We start from the raw sequence: 19249 nt of genomic DNA, 5'->3' as shown, positions 1-19249 counted from the left end.
ACTTGCCGGCGTGGCGCAGCCCCGCGGGGTCCCCTTCCAGCCCGGCGGCGTGGCGATCGCTTCCTGCCCTGTTGCAGCAGCCCGGCCCCGTCTAGTCGCGGCGCTTTGCCCCGAGGCTCCTGCGAGGTGGCGAGCTGCCTCCTCTTACTGGCAGGACCTGCTGGCGAGCTGCCTCCGCTCTTACTGGCAGGACCTGCTGCGTCTTCTGCTTCGGCCAGTCCTTGGGTGTCTGATTCACCTCTTCAAAGGGCTATGAATGGCTCCTTGCGCCTCTTTCCTCTTGCAGTTTTTACAGTCTGCATCTGAGCACCCTCATCTGCTCCAACTGCTCAGCCCTGTTCTCTGCTGGGATCATCAGGCTCATCTCAGCCCCAGAGCCAAAGCTCTTGATTGTCTTCTGACACAGCCAGACTCTGCTAGCTTGCATCCTGCTGTTCAAACAACTTAACAGAGGTGAATCTGTGCTATATACAAAGTTTTAGGCAAATGCTGCAAATGCCTAGCTGATGACGAAATGTTAGGCAGGAAGCAAACGTATTAGCAGCTACAGCAATGCGGTGTTGGAGCTGCTGTCTGCCAAGGCTGAACCAGAATGAGACATGAAAATCTGTGTTCAGGCAAGGTTACTGCTTAGCTGCAGTAGCACAAAGTTGGAATTGATGGAGACTTCTGTTTTCATTTTATTGTTAAATGCTTGCGACCTTTCCCCCCTAGAGTTTTTTCTCATCCTTAAAAGAAAATACGGTGTGTAAATGATTTCTGTGTCCCAAGGAATCTCTGAGGTTTTGTGGGGGGACACACAGTAGAAAAGTGTGGCTCGTGCTGGTGCTGCAGCGCTCTTCAGCACATAGGGGCTTTGACAGTAGCTTTCAGGACAGCTCTGGGCAAGTCACTGGGAGGAGGCTGGGAAATAGTTGGAGTTATTCTAAGGAGCTTGGGAATTTGCACAGCACACTGGTCTGAAGGAGGAAAAGGATATGGGTTGTGGCTGGAGCAATCTGAGAAGCAGCCATGCCTTGGGAAAAGTTCTGTGCTGACCTTTATGGGGGATCATTGTTAGTTTCTGTGTTAATACCACTGTAACACCCGGGGCAGGCGGGGGGGGGGGGGAGAGTTTGGCCTTCACCTTGGGTCTGTGTGGGAAGAGTACTTTGGGAGTGGTGTATCCTCTCCAAATAATCCAGCACAGTTGCGTGGAAAGGCACGGAGTCACAGGAGTCAGCTTTTTTTGTGTGCTTCTCCTTCCTATGCAGCCTGAAACTGTATTCCCTTCTGCTGCAAATCAGAGGGCGCCTGCTGCATCAGGGCACTGGGGTGGCCCCTGGGACACTGCCGTACCTGCACTTTTTCAGGATTTGGTTCTGCATGGTGTGCAACGAAGAGGGAACTGTTCTTGGTTTGTCATTGGATCTGTCTGTGGTAACGGAGATGGCTCTGGATTTCCCAGTGGAACAACTTAAGCTCCTTTTTTATCTTTTGGAAACTCAGGGGTAAAGTCAGAGGGAGGAAGTAGGCTAGGGAGAGATGCCTCATGCAAGCATGCTTTGGGGCAAGAAAAGGTAGCAGGAAACAGCAGAGCAAGAAGTGAGACTATAAACCAGCATAATTCCTGGTGGTAACCAGTGGGAGCTGCAGCAGTGTAGGAAACCATCAGTCTGCTTACAGCTGTGAAAGCCTCACCTTCCTTTTCATCTAGAAGTAAAAGGTTACTCCAAAATTACCCTCCTTCCTTTCCCAGTAACCAAGTCTTTCATTCTGCAGAGCCCTTTCCATTCCTATGAGCTTGCCTGGCTGTAAACAGCATGCTCTATGCTATGTAATGATGCAGGAAATCTGTTGTAAACACCTTAACAGCAGGACACCAGGTAGTTTTATTGGCCTAACTAATCAGGCTGGCTAGAGTTAAACCTGCTCAGTTGTTTATTTACACATGTCTGTAGCAAGCAGTTAGTACATTAGAGAGTGTAAATGAGTAACTTTAAAAAAAAAATGACAGAATTGTGTTTGAGCAGGATTTGCCTTCCTAAATTACTACTTTGTGTATTTTTCTGTTAAAAGTTCCTGATTTGCCTCAATCTTTTTCTTTATAGCAGTCAGAAATTAATAATAAGTCCCTGCTTAAAGACTACAATTTGCACCACACGTGAAGTGGGAAAAATACAGCAATGCTAAGACTTTGCCCTTTTAATGTCTTTAATCTGAAGATCCCAGAAGTTTGGCTGTTAAGAATTCCACCAACTGACGGCCATCCTTGACTGTTACAGTTGGGCAATTCAGGTGTTTATGATGTCTGATCATAAGATGTTAAGAGATTTGTCCAAGGTCACAATACAGTCTCTGTCAGACATGCACAGTGACCAGAAACATTTTAAGCTCGGGACAAAACCGGTGTCTTGCTCTCTGTGTGCAGTGCATAGCCAAGCTCTTACAGCAGTCAAAGTCCACCAGCTTTACTGTAGTGAAAAGAAAACTATATTCTATTGAGTAATAATAAAATTATACTGATCTCAAAAAAGAAAAAAAAAAAAAAACAAACCACCAAACAAGCACTGCTAACAGAACGAGTAACTGCTTCTGTGTCTGACAAAGCACATTCTTCTTACAGAAACAGTTCATGTCTCTGAATTTTTCATGAGCGGGAAACAGCTTTCTAGCCTGCTAGTTCTATTTTCATGATGATTTAAAAAGCAAACAAATGTTCCCGGGAAGAAAAATTGGCTCCATACAAATTTAAAGGATTACTGAAAATGAGAAAAGAACAGGTAAGTTATTGCAGCTGATGGAGTAGCAGTAATTGTTCCTTCTTTCAGGAATTGCATGAGACCAGGAGTTGAAACCAGGGGCAGGCCTGGCTGGAGGGAGAGCAGAGGACAATCAGCCACGGAGAACAAGATCCAGTGCAGCCTTCGGAAGGCCATAGTACACAGAGCTGGCGATGGCCTCTTCTCCCCTTTCGGTGAGCATCTCTTTACGTGAGTAATTCAACACACAGCAGGATTCAGCATAGAGGCAGCCTTTGCTCTTTGATCCCTACTGCACAGAGACTTAGATGCTAAATGTTTTGGGCAAATGGCAGAAATTCCTTCCCTTGTTTTGTTGTGCTGCCTCAGCCACCCCAGCGGCCTCACTTGTGTTTGCATTGCGGGGCCTTTAAGCTTTGTATGTTTTGCATTGCTCTGAACCAGCCTCTTCTTTGGCTCAGAGCCACTGTTTCTGCGCTGTCTCTGGCCCATGTTCCATCATGCCTGTTTACGGACAGTTGAGTCTCACACACTACACAGAACTGCTCGTTGCACCCTCTTTGCATGTGCTATTGGTGTGAGGAGAGCCAAAAGCCTTCTCCTTTACTCACCTGATACTGCAGTAAATGCACTCCAGGCCTCTCAGAAATGAGAACGGCTGTCTTGCAGTGAGCTCCGGGAAGGCTAGGAGACAGTTACCAAGAAAGTGGAGGGGGGGAATGTGGCTGATACTGTGAGGAGCTGGGGAGCACAGCCAGCAAGTGGAGGAACTTCAAAGGAAGCAAATAAGTGCAAAGGGAATGGAGCCCAGAACAGGCACCCCCTGCCCCCCCCGCCCCCAGCATCTTATATCTTAAACATAAGTCGCCTCAGGAAGCAGAGTTGATAAGCTAGAGCTTGGGAAACTCACTCCCAGTCAGGCCTGGCCCTGAGCCACCTCTCCTGGATCTGGCCTTTTCATTTACCTGTGTCTGCAGAGGCCACGGAGGAGGTTTGGATGACCAGTCCTCCTTCAGTTTATGTACTGTGCACCTGGATCTCCTGGGCAGGCCACGATCGCTGAGTACGCTAACTGGGAGTAGAAGCAGTGGAACAGATATTTGTAGTTTTTTCTGAAGGAGAATATACTATGAGAAAAAAACCATACTAGTTCAGTGGGATTTTTCTTGAACATATAGTTAGTTACTCATCACTATTTATAGCACTATCATTTGAATATCCCTAAAGATGCAGTTATTAGACTTTTTTTTCATTATTGCTTTGAAGAACAAACCTGTACTTGTTGTAACAAGTCACATCACGGGAGATGTTATTCTACACTCGCCACCCACACAACCCTGGTATTTATTTTCATTTGAGAAGTTGTTAAACATAGCAGCAGTCCACTGAAGAAACCACTGTTCCACGACACAAAGGATTCACACCTATAAGTGATGAACTTTAGTAGTGGGAAAGGACTGTCATTGCTTTGAAATGGGACAGTCAGTAGCACTCTTCATCGCTACAGTAGGGTGGCTTTAGTTTTTAGTTCTTTGACTCTGAGTGACTACTCACATTCTATCTGTTCACGTTTGTGTGTTCTCTACCTTTCTGGCACAGATGGGCCTGAGGAGAGGGAAGAAAAATAAAAAGCATTTGACAATGGCTGGTGACCAACTTGCAGTAGAAGTCAATCCTATAGTAGGACGTAAGGGACTGGATTTCACCCCATGTCATGCATGCGGGTGTTTGCGTCGCTGTAGCAGCAGGTAACCCACGACGGCCTGTGGTCACCTTCGCAGATGGCTCCAAGCCATTCTGGGGTCAGCCAGCTGCAGCAAAGACCAGGACACGCTCCCCTCTCTGCCCCCCCCCTCGCAGCAGCTCGCTGAGACAGACAGGACAGCTCTTTCCCTTAGCACCTGATGTGCCGCCTTCAGCCGAAGCAGCCTGGGCCCAGGCTAATCCTAGCAGCGATGCTCATGTTCAGCGGCATCGAGTTCACCACAAGGTTCGTGCCATGGTTTGCTCTAGTGGCAGCATCCCACCGGCGTGGGGAAAGGGCTTCAAATGTTAACGTTTGTGCATGTTTCTTTGCAGTTTTTCAGTGTGCTTAAGAAAGTCTGCTATTACTGGAATTACAAGTTACTTCTGGGATATCTAAAATAGGATAACATGTCCTCGCAATATTCATAAGTCAGAGGTAGTTGGAAATATTTATGCCAGTCAGAGACAGCTTAATATTTAGGAATTTAGCCACTCACATTATGGGTCAGTCTTACTGTCCATGAATAACAACTTCTTTTCTCTTCCTCCTTGTACAATTTTGCCCTTCTTTCTTAACCCTAGAACAGAATTTATACTCCTGCATCAAGAAAGTTCCGAATTTTGACTTTGCTTATTCTTTTTCCTTTGTAAGATATTTTAGGGGCACCAGCATCAGCTGGACAGGGATGTTGAAGCTATTTCCTAAGACAGAACTGCTTGCTCCAAGGGTGCAATTTTTTTCCCTAAATATTTCTTTATGCAGTTGGAAAAACTATCAACTAAAAATTCTTTCTCCATTCATTTCCTCACTGTGGCTACAGTGTATTTTGTGATCTCAGGTAGCAGGGAAGCTCAACTGTCCAGAAGAGGAACTTCAAAAATCTTTTTAGCAACAGTGATTTAGTATGTGGTGTTCAGGAAACATCTCCTGTATGGCTCCCCGCTTTAGTCAGTGCTGCTCTTTCTGATTTAGGATTAATTATCATTTCCTTTAAAGTAAAGAAAATAAATGTGCTTCTCAAATGTAACAATTCAGGAACTGCTGCTCTTCCCTTCGTGCAGTCCCTACTGGCAACAGGAGCACTGCACTCAGTCACCTCGTCCGCGCGTCTGTCTGTCCTTCCACCTGAGCCGGCCTAGCGGCGTGTTTCGTGTGCAGGAACAATGAGATGTCTCAGAAGAAGTCGATGCACTCACGCTTTAATGTGTTTTTACATCCTTTCACGATTCACAAAGCCAGAATATAAGTACTTGTACATTTTTAATAGGAAAGTAATATATTCCTCTAAAAGAAAAATAGATTTGATTAATCATGTCATAAAAGTTGCCTGACAGTTGAAACTTCAAGCTTCTGAGCTTTTCTAGCTTAAATAGACAAATTATACTGAAATGTTCTTTAAAGACCAAGCAGCTGTTTTATTAAAATATTAAATTTACATTTTAAAAAGAAATATTCTGATTTATTATTCAATTATGATAATCTTATTGAAGTGACACGAATTTCACAACAACGGGCTTCATCTTGTCCAATTCTGTCCTCAGTTACCCGCAGGCACTAAGTTTTGCCGTTATTTAGCACTGTGCTCGATCACACACACAAAGCAGCACAGTTCTGCAAAGACAGATCTGAGACGCTGGATTTCAACTCGACTCTAACTTTCCCCAGAGAACGTGGGATTTCGGGTCTGGGACAGATCTTGCTGTCCCAAGAAACAAAAAGGATTTCAGATACACCGACTTTGTCCCGCAGCACAAGTGAATGACCTTCAAACAACTTGAAGCAGGTTGAATTTACATTTTACTTCAAAAAAAAAAAAAAAAAAAAAGGGAAAGTACATACATGAGGGGAAAATGGGGCGAACAACAATTACCTGAAACCAGATTTCTACCATTTTCACCTACAGTTATCAACTGCGTTTCAATCAGCAGGGCTCTTGCCAGCTGTCGCACACTTGCTTACAATATGAACAGGATTGTGGATCAAGGAAACATTTTCAAAGTTGAGGCCCAAATGGAAATAGTAAGATATCATACACAGTGTAAGTTTATAGTACACAGCATTTTTTTAAATGACATAACGCAACAGCAGGAAGGAGTAGTAGTAGTTAACAGTTACTAACACTAGAATAATCAAATTTATATGTTATACATATACAGCAACTAACTGCTTTACAAAAAAAGCAAAATAATACAATATATTGTCACATGTATTTACAGTGTAGTAAATATACTTTTCTGTCAAATTTTACACAAAAACTATTTACAGGTGAATATACTGCATTAAAAAAAAATTGTGGGACCAACACTAAAAGTGACTTTCTGTGGTAAGTTTGTTGCATAACAATAAGACGTGCTTCATAACATTTGAAAAAAAATAACCTCAGAATGAAACAGAAAAAGCCCTAAAACCTACAACCCAGTTAGGAACAGAGCACTGGAACGCTCCCGGGTGCTCGGTCCACAATACTTACTGGAAACGTTTCCTGTTCTTGGAAACCTCATGCACATTGAAGCAGAAACATTGGCATAATTAACAGGTAGGTTATGCACTACTCAAGTACTACTGAATTATCTTTAAGTCAGGGAAAATACAAACACAAACGAAATGTTAATCACCTTTACAGTACTTAACTGTAGTTAGTGCGTAATGGGTAACGTGTTCTAAAACAGGGGTGTCAAACATACAGTCCCCATGATGTAGGTATGTGGTCCACATGTTAAAACCGGCTTTTTCTGAATCTAAGTTTTCATTTCCAAGTATGCAGACGCCAGGGCTGCAGCAGCCCACGCGGCAGTGGCTGCCCGGTAGTCTGCAGGCTGCCTGACACAGCGACTCGAAGGTGGGAACCCTTAGATCTCTCTCCCGCTCGTTAGATCAGGCTTCAAGGCCACACCGTCACCAGCAACCACCTGCCCATCGCTATGAGCATAAACGGAGCAACGGGGTGAGGAGGGAAGGGACGCGGGCTGGGAACAGAGCGGTGCTCAGAGGAGAGACTTGGGCCAGGATGGAGAATACTCCAAACAGGAGAACAAATAGAGGAGGATGTGAGAAAGAAAACAGGCAAAGTAACAGCAATGGCCACTACAGGGAGCAGGCTGTGACGAACGTGACAGTAAGGCACTGAACAACTAATTACTAACCAAAGTGTAATCGTTAAAGAGAGGCCATGTTTCCCCTGCTTGACCTAAGCACAAGCTTCCCAACTACCGGCCCTGGGAGATAACTCCCCCGTGTATCGGGGCGCCTGTGATCCCGAATGAAGCCTTGGCCATCGACTGTCATCACCCCCAGATTCAGCCCCCACCCCCTAACGTGTTTGACACCCCTGCTCTAAGGCAGTTCAGGGCCTCCCACTGGACCAGGCGGTGAAAACATTAAGTGACTCCCCCTCCTGCCAGGAAACAGAATAAATTAAATTTTGCTGACTTTATGAAGATACCATTTTTTTTTCAGCTGGGACTGAGCGCCTGGAGTAGTTCTAGTTCTCACATGAAAGGTAATTGTAATCACTGTCCTTTTTGGTTTCACATTATATGTCTTTCAAAGAATGCATTAATTCTAGTTTAGGGACACTATTTTTTTATATAGGCAATGCAAAATATCGAAAGAGTTGTTCTCAAATGCACCCAGTCCAAACAAAACTGATTTGGTTATTCATCTGGAATTACTATTTCTGCTTCTGCTCATAGGAGAAACAACTGAAAGCTCGATTTTTTCTAACAGCAAATTACCTTTACAGGAGATTCTTTTTACCTCCTGCCCACAAATCCTCAGGCTTCTACAATTCATCCTCTTCACAGAACGGAAAGGGCTGGAATTAGCTTGATTCAGAACAGCCAAGCGCAAACTGGCAGCGCTGCTGCAGGCGGCCCTTCGCAATGGGATATATGAGATGAAACGATTTTTAAATCGGTGACTCCTGGTTTTACAGGCATCGCAGCTGAGGACGTGGCACAAGTCACTGCTCTATTCCTACATTCCGTTCTGGCCTCACAATCCCTTTCAGAATTCAGTATCGCTCAGTAACCGTATTTCTATTGCAGCTCCCAAGCGACCAAGAGTAAAAAAATTTGGTTAATTGCACAAGTCTTTGTATTTTCCAACGCCTCTATTTCAAAACTGCTAATTCTCTGTTTTCCTCGTGTTTTGGCAAGCTATTTGCATATTAAGTTTGTGTTCATAGTTTTTCCAGGACTGTAAACAAATTAAAGAAATTAAATTGTTATTTTATGAATCAATACAATAAAGGTATTTTTATTTACATAAATGTTACATTGTTACTGCGTGGATACATGTGAATTATGTGCTATATCAATAAAATCGGAACGCTTAATTGTACCATTCTCTAATAATTTAGCTGTGGAGTTTGATTTACTGAAAGCCACTAACAAAATCGCACTAGAGGATTTTATTTTATATAGTGGATATACTTTTTTCCCTTTAAAGCCACTTACAGATGGTTAATGTCTAACAAAGAGCAGGGATCTGAACCCGGGAAGGTCAGCTGTTCCTCAGCAGGAGGGATCCTGAGCCCCAGATGAGCGCGAGGCCCTTTTCCCCGGCTTTCCCAGGTCAAACGCTCTGCACGTTTTTCAGCCCCCTCGCACGTCCTCACCACAGCAGCACGTTCTCGGGCGTCCACCGCCGATACACGACTGGAGCTGACAAGTCTTTCCCAGTGGCAGCAGGTTCAGATTTGTGTGACCCCCAGGGACGAGCCCTTGCAAACTAAAATCCCTTGAAAGTTCTGCAAGACGGGTTTGACGGCAAACGTCTGTACTGATGCCAGGGACTGCACCGCGAACATTCAAACGTAACCGGGACTCGACACCGTGTCAGTTATTTTTAAATTCATGTACCTTAAGCAAACGTCACGGTTTTTGTATCACTGCTCGGGCAGCACAAAAGCAGCTTTGCCAAACACCATCTCCCAGAGCTGGAGGTGAAGTCGTTAACTTTTCCCCTCCGTACCCCAATGGTTATTCTGCCAGGAGTCTCTTCAAGGTGCAGATTGCTGGGAAGGGCAAAACTAAAGTATACACTAAATGGAAGAGAGAAGCAATAAATCTTCAACACTGCTACAATGACAGCGTAATAGTCAGTTCTCGATAATTTTCTTTCCACTATACAACCCTTTTTAGTGCAGTTAAAGTACAGCAAAAAAAAAAAAAAAAATTGCTTTGGAAAAAAGCCAGTTTGTCCAGTCTGGTCCATATACAGTCCAAGTATGTGAAGCTATGGTCTGGGGAATGAAAGAGACTCGTGCAGCCTCCTTGTCCTCTCAAATTTATTGCTAATTACTAGAAATTTAACCTAATCCACCACTTCTGGTTAAGGTCATTGAACTGCGGCTATCATAAGTTTCTTTTAAGTACGGTAAAAAAAAGTCCACAGCTAAAAATCTTATGGGTTTGAATTAAAACCAGGATTAGAGTAACTTCCCCCGGCTCATGAAGCCACTACCTTGAGAAGTGCGCAAACAGGATTAAGGGCGAACACTTTCCTTTGGAGGAGAAGCCAAGGAGGCCGGGAGCAGCAGCAGGGCAGAGCGGTCTGCGGGAATGGCTTTCGTGCCTGGACACGGGACGCTCTGCAGCGTTGAAGAGCTCCACACCTCCTTCGGCTACAAAGTCCGTCAGGATCTACGTGAGCGGTTCTGAAACACTGGCTTAAACCAAAGACGGGAGAAAAGAAATGAAGGCATTAACATTCAGGCAACGTTTCAAGAGTTGATCATCTGGCAACACGGCTGACAGGATGGGAACTTTAAAAATTAAGTGCAGCATCACAACCGGCGGAGGGCCCTTTGCGAGAGGCCCACGCGTGTCAGTCACTTTCGGGGGGGGGGGGGGGGGGGGGGAGGACCAAAAAAAAAAAAGAAAAAAAGAAATTATAAAGAAAGAGTCACACAATCTTTTTGATGCTGTGACGTTTGAAACTGCCAGCACTTCGCTGCTTTTGCACTTGGCTGGCGGAGCCGTGGCGCATCCTCCCGCTGTTGGCGTGTCCGGCGGTGGGCGAGAGCTCCACGTTCTCCTTGTCGATCCCTGCGGGCAGAGAACGCGCGTTAAACCCCGCGGGGCGCCGATGCGCGGGGAAAGGCCGCCAGGGGGCGCCCTCCGGCAACGCGGCTCCGGCCTCCCCGGGGCGGGGCGCGAGGGGCGGGGCGCGAGGGGCGGGGCGGGGCCAGCGGCCGGGGCGCGTGGCGCGAATGGCGCGAATGGCGCGGGGGGGCGGGGCCTGCCGGATCCCCCAAGGCCCCGCGGCAGCTCAGCCCGGGAGGCGGGAGCACCCCGCAGCCGCTCACCCCTTCCCTCCCATCCCCTGCGGGGCAGAGAGGCGAGGAAGAGTAAAAAAGCAAGAAAACCTGGGACGGAGATTAAAAGCCGCCTGTCTAGTGAGGGATCAGTGGAAGAAGAAAAGAACAAAAAAAGCAAACCAAAACACACGATGCAACCGCTCACGGGTCGATCGGCGCCCAGCCGGTCCCGGTCGCCCCCCCGCACGCCCCGTCCCCCACTCATCGCCATTCCCGGGGCCGAGCGTGGATCAGAGCGGGCTCAGCCCCGGCTCAGAGCTGGCGCTGTGTTGCTCACAACCCTACCCGCAGCCCCAAGCCAGCCGCCACGAAGAAAATGAACTCCACCCCAGCCAGGCCGGTACGCGATTTTAGCCCAACATAATACAATCTCACTGTCCAGGACGTCTCACAAATGACAAATCTGAGACAGTGATTTTATCACAGCACAGTGGCATGAAAAACACTTTCTTCAGGACCAGACGTGCGGCCCCGTGTTCAGGGAGAGCCCAGACTTTGACCAGATAAAACACCTCCGCGTGCTGAGGTGCGATGCCTGCTCACCCCGATCTACGCGCTCACCTACGCACAGCTCAGCACATTTCAACAGGACTCGTTCAAATAATCTCCCCCCCCCCGGCTGCAGATTGAATTTGACGACAATCTGTCTCCAACAACAAAAGACAAAATACTCCGACCTATGGGCGCCGGCCGGTCTGTTTCAATCTACGGTACTTTCCTACAACCGCGTGAGAACAGACAGGTATGAGCCGCTCTCGGAGTTCACCTAGCCAGCTCTTCAAACAGAAACAGGACTTTCATTTAATATGGGAAATAGCATCCGTAAACACTCACACGCAGGTGAAGGGTTCCCCTCCACCCACAAAGCATTCGTACCAGTCCCTGTACCCACTGAAAACACAACAAAAGCCTTCCAGGCCACAAGGCCCTTTCTGACTCTGCCTTTGAGAAGACGGAGCAAATCAGAAGAGTTTTGACTCGAGTGTCTTCTGGCTTTTGCATTCTCGAGGAGGCAGGACTGACAGACTGTTGAATCTGTGGGCTCCTTCCAGCCAAAAATCAACAACTGCTACTGAACAGGGGAACGGCAGAGCGAGGACGATTCATTCCTGAACTCGCAGAATTCCGCTGCAACGGCAGAGGCTGATTCTTGCTACCAGAGTAGATCCGTGTGTATTCAAGTACCTAAAATTCCCCTCAACACTGAATCTTGGCTCACAAATAAAGATCAGTAAAAATACGTGATGTACAAATCAACGTTTGGAGGACTCTGCCTCGCTGCCAGGAGGCAGGAAAGGCTTAAGCTGGTTTATTTTGCATAGAGCAGAAGTAGAGCTGATGCAGGTATTCATTCACCTGAAGAGTTAAATGCCAACATGCAGACACCAATTACAATGATTTAAACACTGGCAAAATGAGAGTGGGGTGAAAAAAAGAAATCAACAATTAACTTTTAACACAGACAACTAAAGAAGCAGTTTTCTAAGCAGGGTGTTCACAGGAAACACACCCCGAACGGGCGAGCCTGGAAATCCTTACGAGAACTGCTATTGCCCGAGTTCAGCTCCGCCAAAGGCAGGAGGCGGCTTACGGAGTGCAAGATGAGGACGAAACCAGACAGGCTTTACACCCAAGTGCATAATCTTTTCTGAGAAGCTCTGGATGTTCTCTGCAGGACAAGGTAACTCCCGTGTTTTGCTAAAAGAATCACATCAAACAAACCTCAAAAATGAGCTGCTTTAGCGTAAACGCCATGCTGACACAATGGCAGCACATGAAAGCCCTGGGTTATGCGCTGTTACTCAACCGGCTTTGGACACAGTAGCTGAAGGTATAAAAAGCTGAGACTTCTGTTTAATGCAGACATGCTTCTAATCAATTATTACTTTTATGCTGATGCTACTATGAGTTAATCATTCCTGTAGCAATATCTTGGTGTAGCTGTCACATTATTTCTGCAACAAAACGAGTACATTTGACGTGTGTTTAACAACACTCTCAACACTTAGAGTACGTGTGCAGCATCGGAATGAATAGCTGGAAGGGTGTTTTATGCAAGAGGCTAAAAGTACAATCGGCCACAAAAATTAGGATGTCTGACAGTAAATAAAAGGGTTAGAACAAAATCCTGTTACTATAAATGACATCTCCCACAGTTAGGTCTCAGTCCCGTAAGAAATTGATTCTCATTGGCATTAGCAATAAAGAATGCTCTCCACATTTCACACACGTATAGGGACAATTTCAAAACTCCAACCAGAAGGTGGCTGCAGGCTGCATCATCCTTCCTCTCCTTGTGTGGGCGTGAGCGTACAAAACCCACAAACTACGATGAGAATAGGAAGCAACCCACGAGTGTGAGCAAAAAAATCTCTTCTGCAGCTATTTCTTATTTCTCCGTACAGAAGCAGAAATCAAACGGTGTTGGGTACCCGTTTTACTGAGCTGCTCTCTGCTGCCATTTAGTCCAAGGGGCTCGTGCCTGTTTTCCGGTGGTGTGTAATTGACGTTAAAGCTGACGTCTTGTGAATCTAAAGAGCCCACATGAAATAGTTCTTCATTTCAGCTTAACACCTGCAGCAGAGTAATTTCACATACCAAGCATCCACTTCTCTCTCAGCAAATTTATCTTATTCTTAAGGATGTGATTGACTTTCTTTGCCCGCTCTATCGTCAGATATTATTAGCATCACACCAGAAAAGCAACAGCTTAGCACTTACACTGAAGCCATTCCTGTGTCAAAAGGGTCAGTAAACCACTCCTCATGCTACAAGCCCAAAGCAGATCAAGCAGCATTTCGTGCAAATATGATGAAAGTAGAGTGTACCTTAATGAGGAAGCTGCACGAAAACTGCAGATTTAGAGCAAGGCAGAAAAGCTTCGCAGACACAGAATGAAAGAAAAAACGTAAGTAAGTAATGTCCATGACAAGAGGAAAGGAAAGGAGAAGAGATGATGACAGACAAAACATTTATAAACAATGATCTCATCGATTTGTTTCCAGATGCAAGAAAAGAATTTCATGTATCTGCAACTTAATGTATTTGTGACCGTAACAATAAACTCACTTGGCTGAAACTGTTTCTTTAGCTCAGTGTGATGAAGTAACTCAGTGCTGCTAAATACTTGATTTTCTTGTTCAGTAGTTCTCAAATCAGAGTAAGTGGATGATAGATCTGCATCCCTTATTAGTCCCATAGTTGCCTTGCTGTTTCAATAAATCTTGTGACTCGCCTTCATATTCTGCAATTCTTTCACCACTGACTTTTGTCTTGGCAGATATTAGGTCTTGCACTGCTCACTCCCTCACCCTTGTCTCTACAGTGTAAACGAGTACAGCAATGCCAGCGCCATCGCAGAGCTCTAGGCACAGCTATGAGAACGCAAAATTCATGTATGCAGCTATGCAGCTCTATGAAGTGCCAGAAGACTAATTAAATCTTTAATACAATTAAACAGGTTAAAAAGCAAAGCATGCTTTATGCAAAGTTGCATTGGTTGACATACCAGTTTAAACTAGTGAAATTGTACTTTAATTAAAGTGGAGCAATGTAATAAACGTGGGATGAAGGAGCCAAATGAAAAGCTCCGTGATCTGACCTGGTCCAGTTTGAGAAAGCTGGAGATTCCCGATCAAGCCGCAAGTCTTTGTATTCAAATTGCTAGAATGAAGCGAGAATGCTCAAGGAAATAGGCAAGACACTAATAAATAGTAAGAGATGATGGGAAAATACTACTCAGATTAAACATTAGGCACAAGGCCTTCATAAAGTAGTAATCACTTAGGGCTGTTTCACACCGGCTGGCAACACCTACAAAGGCTGACTGTTTATAAAGATGCCTCCAGTCTGGTCACACAAAGATGGAACCATTAGTAATCTCCTGGCCTTCGTACCGGTCTTCTAAAATTTGATTTCCAAGCAAACCACGCACAGAGTGTCACAAATGCATTATTACAACTCACTGGTCTCCTGAACAAGTTCGCTAGTTCCTAACGCCATTTGTGGAGATGGGGGGTTCTCCAGCGTTCGATACAAGCCATCTGTCTGCAGAACACTTGAAAGAAATTTTTGACGAGCTGATTAATTCCTTCCTCTTAGCTAACAAAGGAAGAAGGAATAGAAAGCGAGGTGTAAGGAAGACAGACATTTACATAGAAAAATGCTTTTTTTTTTTTTTTTTGCTAGTAGAGCGCCTAATCCTGCATCATCACATCATCCTTGTAAAAAGGACTGTTGGAGTCGCCACCAATGCTACGTTCTAAATGGAAAGATGCTGCCCATAATGCACTCACTTTCACACTGACAGCAAGGTCTAATTTTCTTTCCCCTGTAATTTTATCCTTCTCCCTGTTCTAATATCACAGATAATTCTTAGCTGTATATTAATAAGAAAGTTTCTATCGAGCCACTTTCCTTTTCCATAATCTTGGTTGCTACCTGCACCTGCAGTCTTTTAGGAGTTTTTATACAGAAATATTTCTATATACAGGAAGAACTGCATGACAATATAATACAGTGGCTGTACTATAACAACATATAGTGGACATTTGTTAAGTACAACAGCAGCCTGAAAACTTCTTCAAACTCAACTTTAACCTGTTCTAACTACTCAAATCAAATGGGGTTCCAGGACACAGCCAGTGAGTCCCTTTCAGGCCAACGCTCCTTTGCTTGTTCTGGGCAGGAACACAGACCAAGGAAACAACGGCAACAGCTTTTGGGCTAAAAGTGCTATTAATGAAGTAGCAGAGAGAGGGGTAACAACTGTGAAAAACATGGTTCGCACACTTGGGCCAACATTATTTAATGTAATAAATCATCTTGAACTAGCAGGAAACGGGAAAGCAAATCCTGGTGTGAGTCTATTTAGACTGACAGGCATCTTAAAATATACTTCTAGAACACAGCATCAGTATATCAAGAAGGTGATCCCCCCCCAAATTTGAACAATTTAAGTTGGCTTATCACACTGGAAAAAAAGCAAGTTGTAATCACTTTTCACTGCATGAAATAAAAAAAAAGAAATCACTATTCCCAGATTATCATATTGAACAAAAACCATGCACAGCATCTGTGAGCAAACTGATCATCTGGAAGACCAGATTTCTTGACTAGAGCCAAGTACAGCTAAGCTGAGCTTATTCCAGGGTTAGCAGAAACCAGTGAGCATGAGGAGTGAAAAACACCACCACACCTCTGTAAATGTTATACCTAAACACAAGTGGTTTCTATCCTTCTGTCAAGGTACAAACAAAGCAGAAATAGAAGGCTGATTAACTTCAGTGTTCAGAACTGCAGTAGTTAAATCATCATTTAAGAAATATCACACAGTATCGTTTTTATGACAAAGAGTAAAGAATTCCCTCAATATACGAGACACTAATCCAGAATTACTTCAGGAAGAGTCTTCATGCAGACTTGACATGAATTCCACTTTCTTCCTATATTTAATTTCCTCTAGCTTATGCATCTGCCATACTGAATAATTTTTACCCTTTTTTCATTTTTCACTCTGAAAATCTATGCTGTTAAATTTAACCTCTGCATTTCCCTGCAGTTCCCTTCTCCCCAAGCCAGAAGGAATTTAGTGTTTTTATCCATTTACTGCCTTTGATGACTGTTCTTTTCTTGAACGCCTTCGTGTTATCAACAGCATATTTCTGGCAATACAATAGTCTGAACTGACCCAGTATTCCAGACGTATCTACACAAACACTTTTTTTCTTCAAGGCAGAGTACAACCTCCGTATGACGCTGCCTAGATGAGCACTGACCTTAAATCATACAGTCCAGTGAAACTGAGTCAGCCCAGACAGACTCTTCCACAGCACAGTTCTGGGTTATTTTTCCTAATACGTGCTACCTTGTAGTGCCCGGGCTGGTATTATTCTCCTTGCAAAATATCATGATTATGTATTTATATTTATGAATTTTCAAGGCCCCGCTGCTGCATATGTTCCATATTAAGATGCAGCTGTTATTCGTTCTGATGCGCTTCGTGCTATTTCCTTCACGTATAACGACTTGGAAGACAGCTTTTGTGCTGGACAAAATCCAACATCTGAAATACCAGTGTAACGGCTCAGTAAACAGCTTAATATTCATTTGACTCAAGAATGCAATGCAGTTTGATGCATAAACACATCCAAAGAGAAAGCGAGGCCGAGCGTTTGCCTACAAAAGCAGTGAATTCAATACATTTCCCTTACCTATGTAGTACCTATGTAGTACCAGAACAGGTACTGACCTGGGGAGTGCTGGGAAGTCGCAAGCGAGGTCATGGAATTGGAAAGGTTAAGGTTAGCAGTAATGCTGAGCTGGCTCTGCACTGCGGGAGGGTACGGAGATGTGGGTGTCAGGAGAGATTCTTCACTGGTTTCCTCATCGATTCCAGGCAAATACGTGTCAATCAAGGCATCAAGAAACTTCACTATGAGCTCAGCATAGTCTGGGATTTGTGTTTGCTGTGGGTGACAGGAGGGGGGAAAAAAAAAAAAAGAGAAAAAAAAGAAGAGATTGATTCTTTTCTTTCTACTTTTTGGCCATTATGAGCTTTGTCCCAGAACTCACTCTAACATCACACACCACTTTTGCCTGAAAGTTTAAAAAGCATTTGATGTATCTGTAAAATCTGATTAGTGGTCTTTTCCAGATTAATCTAAATGCACACATTAAAGACCACTTGTAGGTGTAATTTCAGCAGTGCGTGGAAGCATGAGGTCAGAAAAGAGGGGCCACGGGGTGAACTGCCAGAGCTGCCCGCACCGAACGTGTTACGAACGGCAGCGCTGTGCGCCTGAAGCCTCGCACCCGGGACGCTGCCTGCTCCACTCAGCTCGTTCTTGTTGCGCTGACCAGAGGGAACAAATGGCAGCACAGATGTCAGTGCTCCATTTATTTGTTCTGTTGTAAGATAAAATTTAACCCTATGGCATCATTCTTATCCAATTAATCTCTCACACTGTAAGATACACGTAATAAACTAAAGACTTGCTGAACGCTGCTGCACATCCAGGGCCCCTTAGTGAATCTAAAAGTAAAAAGGTGTATTTACACACCCCACTGATTTTACCCAACGCTGGCAATTTGGCCTTACTGGGTCTATCAAAATACCTGATGCAAGCCCGAAGAGTTTTAGCTATAGAAGTGAGCTGCATATTACTAACTTGCTCAGAAAAATTCTACGCCTTGTCATTTATCTGCATCTTTCCCGGAGCACCAATGGGCTTTATAAAGAAAACAAAGGCAAAACACTCATGCAGTTATATATAGTGTACTGTTCTTACCTTAGAAAACGGGCCAGCAAACCTCCATAACCCATTAAATCCAAAACCTACATCAACAAATTGAATGTTACCACAAAACCACAGCTCTCAACCGACAGAAAACAACAAGAAAGTACACATAGTACATCGCTTGGGTTTACTTAGGCATGGAAATGAAGTATTTTGATTTGGAGATGCAACACTAAGTTTTGTCCAAACCATGTATAATAAAATTAAGGCACTTAAATTTGTATATGAAATACCTAAGTTGTAAAAACCTCAAAATCTCAGAACCGTCATACAAGAAATTCCTGGTGATCATTTAAAAGGTAAATTTAGCATGTGAATACACATCTCATTTTAGAAGTTATGTCAACAGCTAAGTTTTTCTTATGGATCTTCCTGGAAAGTTTTTGATTAAGGACCATAAAAAAACTATTTAGGTTTTTTAAGTGTTCAAAGTGTCACATGAAAGTGAGCTTGGGCACTGAAAAACAAACATTACTCTGTGGAATTTACCAATAATTAAATCAACTCCTAACTTACAAGGTTAACTTAAAACCCATCCTTTATCACCACCCTTCAGGTTCTGTATTTCTTTAGACTGGTTGGTGGAAACAGAATACTGAGTTTCAACTTCTTTTTACTCACATAGATGGTGCAATACTTTCACTATCCGGTGCACGACTGCAGCAAGCAGTTTCAATATTCATGTCAGTAGGGATTTTTAATATGAGAACTCTTATTTTCACTAGGATATACGAGTTGGACAGATGCCACACAAGTCTGACTATTCTATTAGGGCTGCAATTCTGAAACATTTTCAGTAGTAAGTCTAACTTAAAATACAGCAGGTTTTTAAAAAATGGAAAGATACTTACTCTGTAGATAAGAAGTTTGGTATTGGGGTGGAGACTCTTCATGGTAGACAACACTCTGAACAATCCCATGAATTGGATTCAACAAATTTGGATCCTGGCACAGCGATAAAAGGGTATTGATCTTGGAATCCAATAAATTATGCCTGAAGAAAAGAGAAGTGGCTTATTTTTTGTTCATTATATGAATCTGCAGTTCCCAACCAACTTCAGCAAACAGCAGTTAAGGTGAGATTTTCAAAATCCCCGTGATTTTAGAAGTAGAACACAATTCCTCTATGTGTTCAGTGAGG

The 19249-nt window shown here is 44.1% G+C and overlaps 1 protein-coding gene and 1 long non-coding RNA gene across 5 annotated transcripts in view; one reads left to right on the top strand and one right to left on the bottom strand.

Moving 5' to 3' along the window:
• NF1 (neurofibromin 1) overlaps positions 1–19249 on the bottom strand; it is a 208931-nt gene that overhangs the window by 90751 nt on the left and 98931 nt on the right. For 3 of the 4 annotated variants that reach the window (XM_075771462.1, XM_075771458.1, XM_075771460.1), the window contains 4 exons: positions 18960–19102; positions 18100–18146; positions 17061–17277; positions 6268–10538 (listed from right to left, as the gene is read on the bottom strand). The exons of the other annotated variant lie outside the window; for it this stretch is intronic. In XM_075771462.1, coding sequence (XP_075627577.1) covers positions 10396–10538; positions 17061–17277; positions 18100–18146; positions 18960–19102 — 550 coding nt within the window. In that variant the 3' untranslated portion in view covers positions 6268–10395. Of the gene's footprint in view, positions 1–6267; positions 10539–17060; positions 17278–18099; positions 18147–18959; positions 19103–19249 lie in introns of those variants that run through there. 4 annotated transcript variants of the gene reach the window in all.
• Positions 316–5938, top strand: LOC142604513 (uncharacterized). Its single transcript, XR_012838377.1, has 2 exons — positions 316–453; positions 2811–5938. It is a non-coding gene; the product is annotated as an uncharacterized LOC142604513 (long non-coding RNA).

This window comes from Balearica regulorum, chromosome 19 (genome assembly GCF_011004875.1).
Source record: "Balearica regulorum gibbericeps isolate bBalReg1 chromosome 19, bBalReg1.pri, whole genome shotgun sequence".
NCBI lineage: Eukaryota > Metazoa > Chordata > Aves > Gruiformes > Gruidae > Balearica > Balearica regulorum.
Note: the sequence above shows the minus strand (reverse complement) of the source record. Positions and strands in the feature narration are given on the sequence as shown.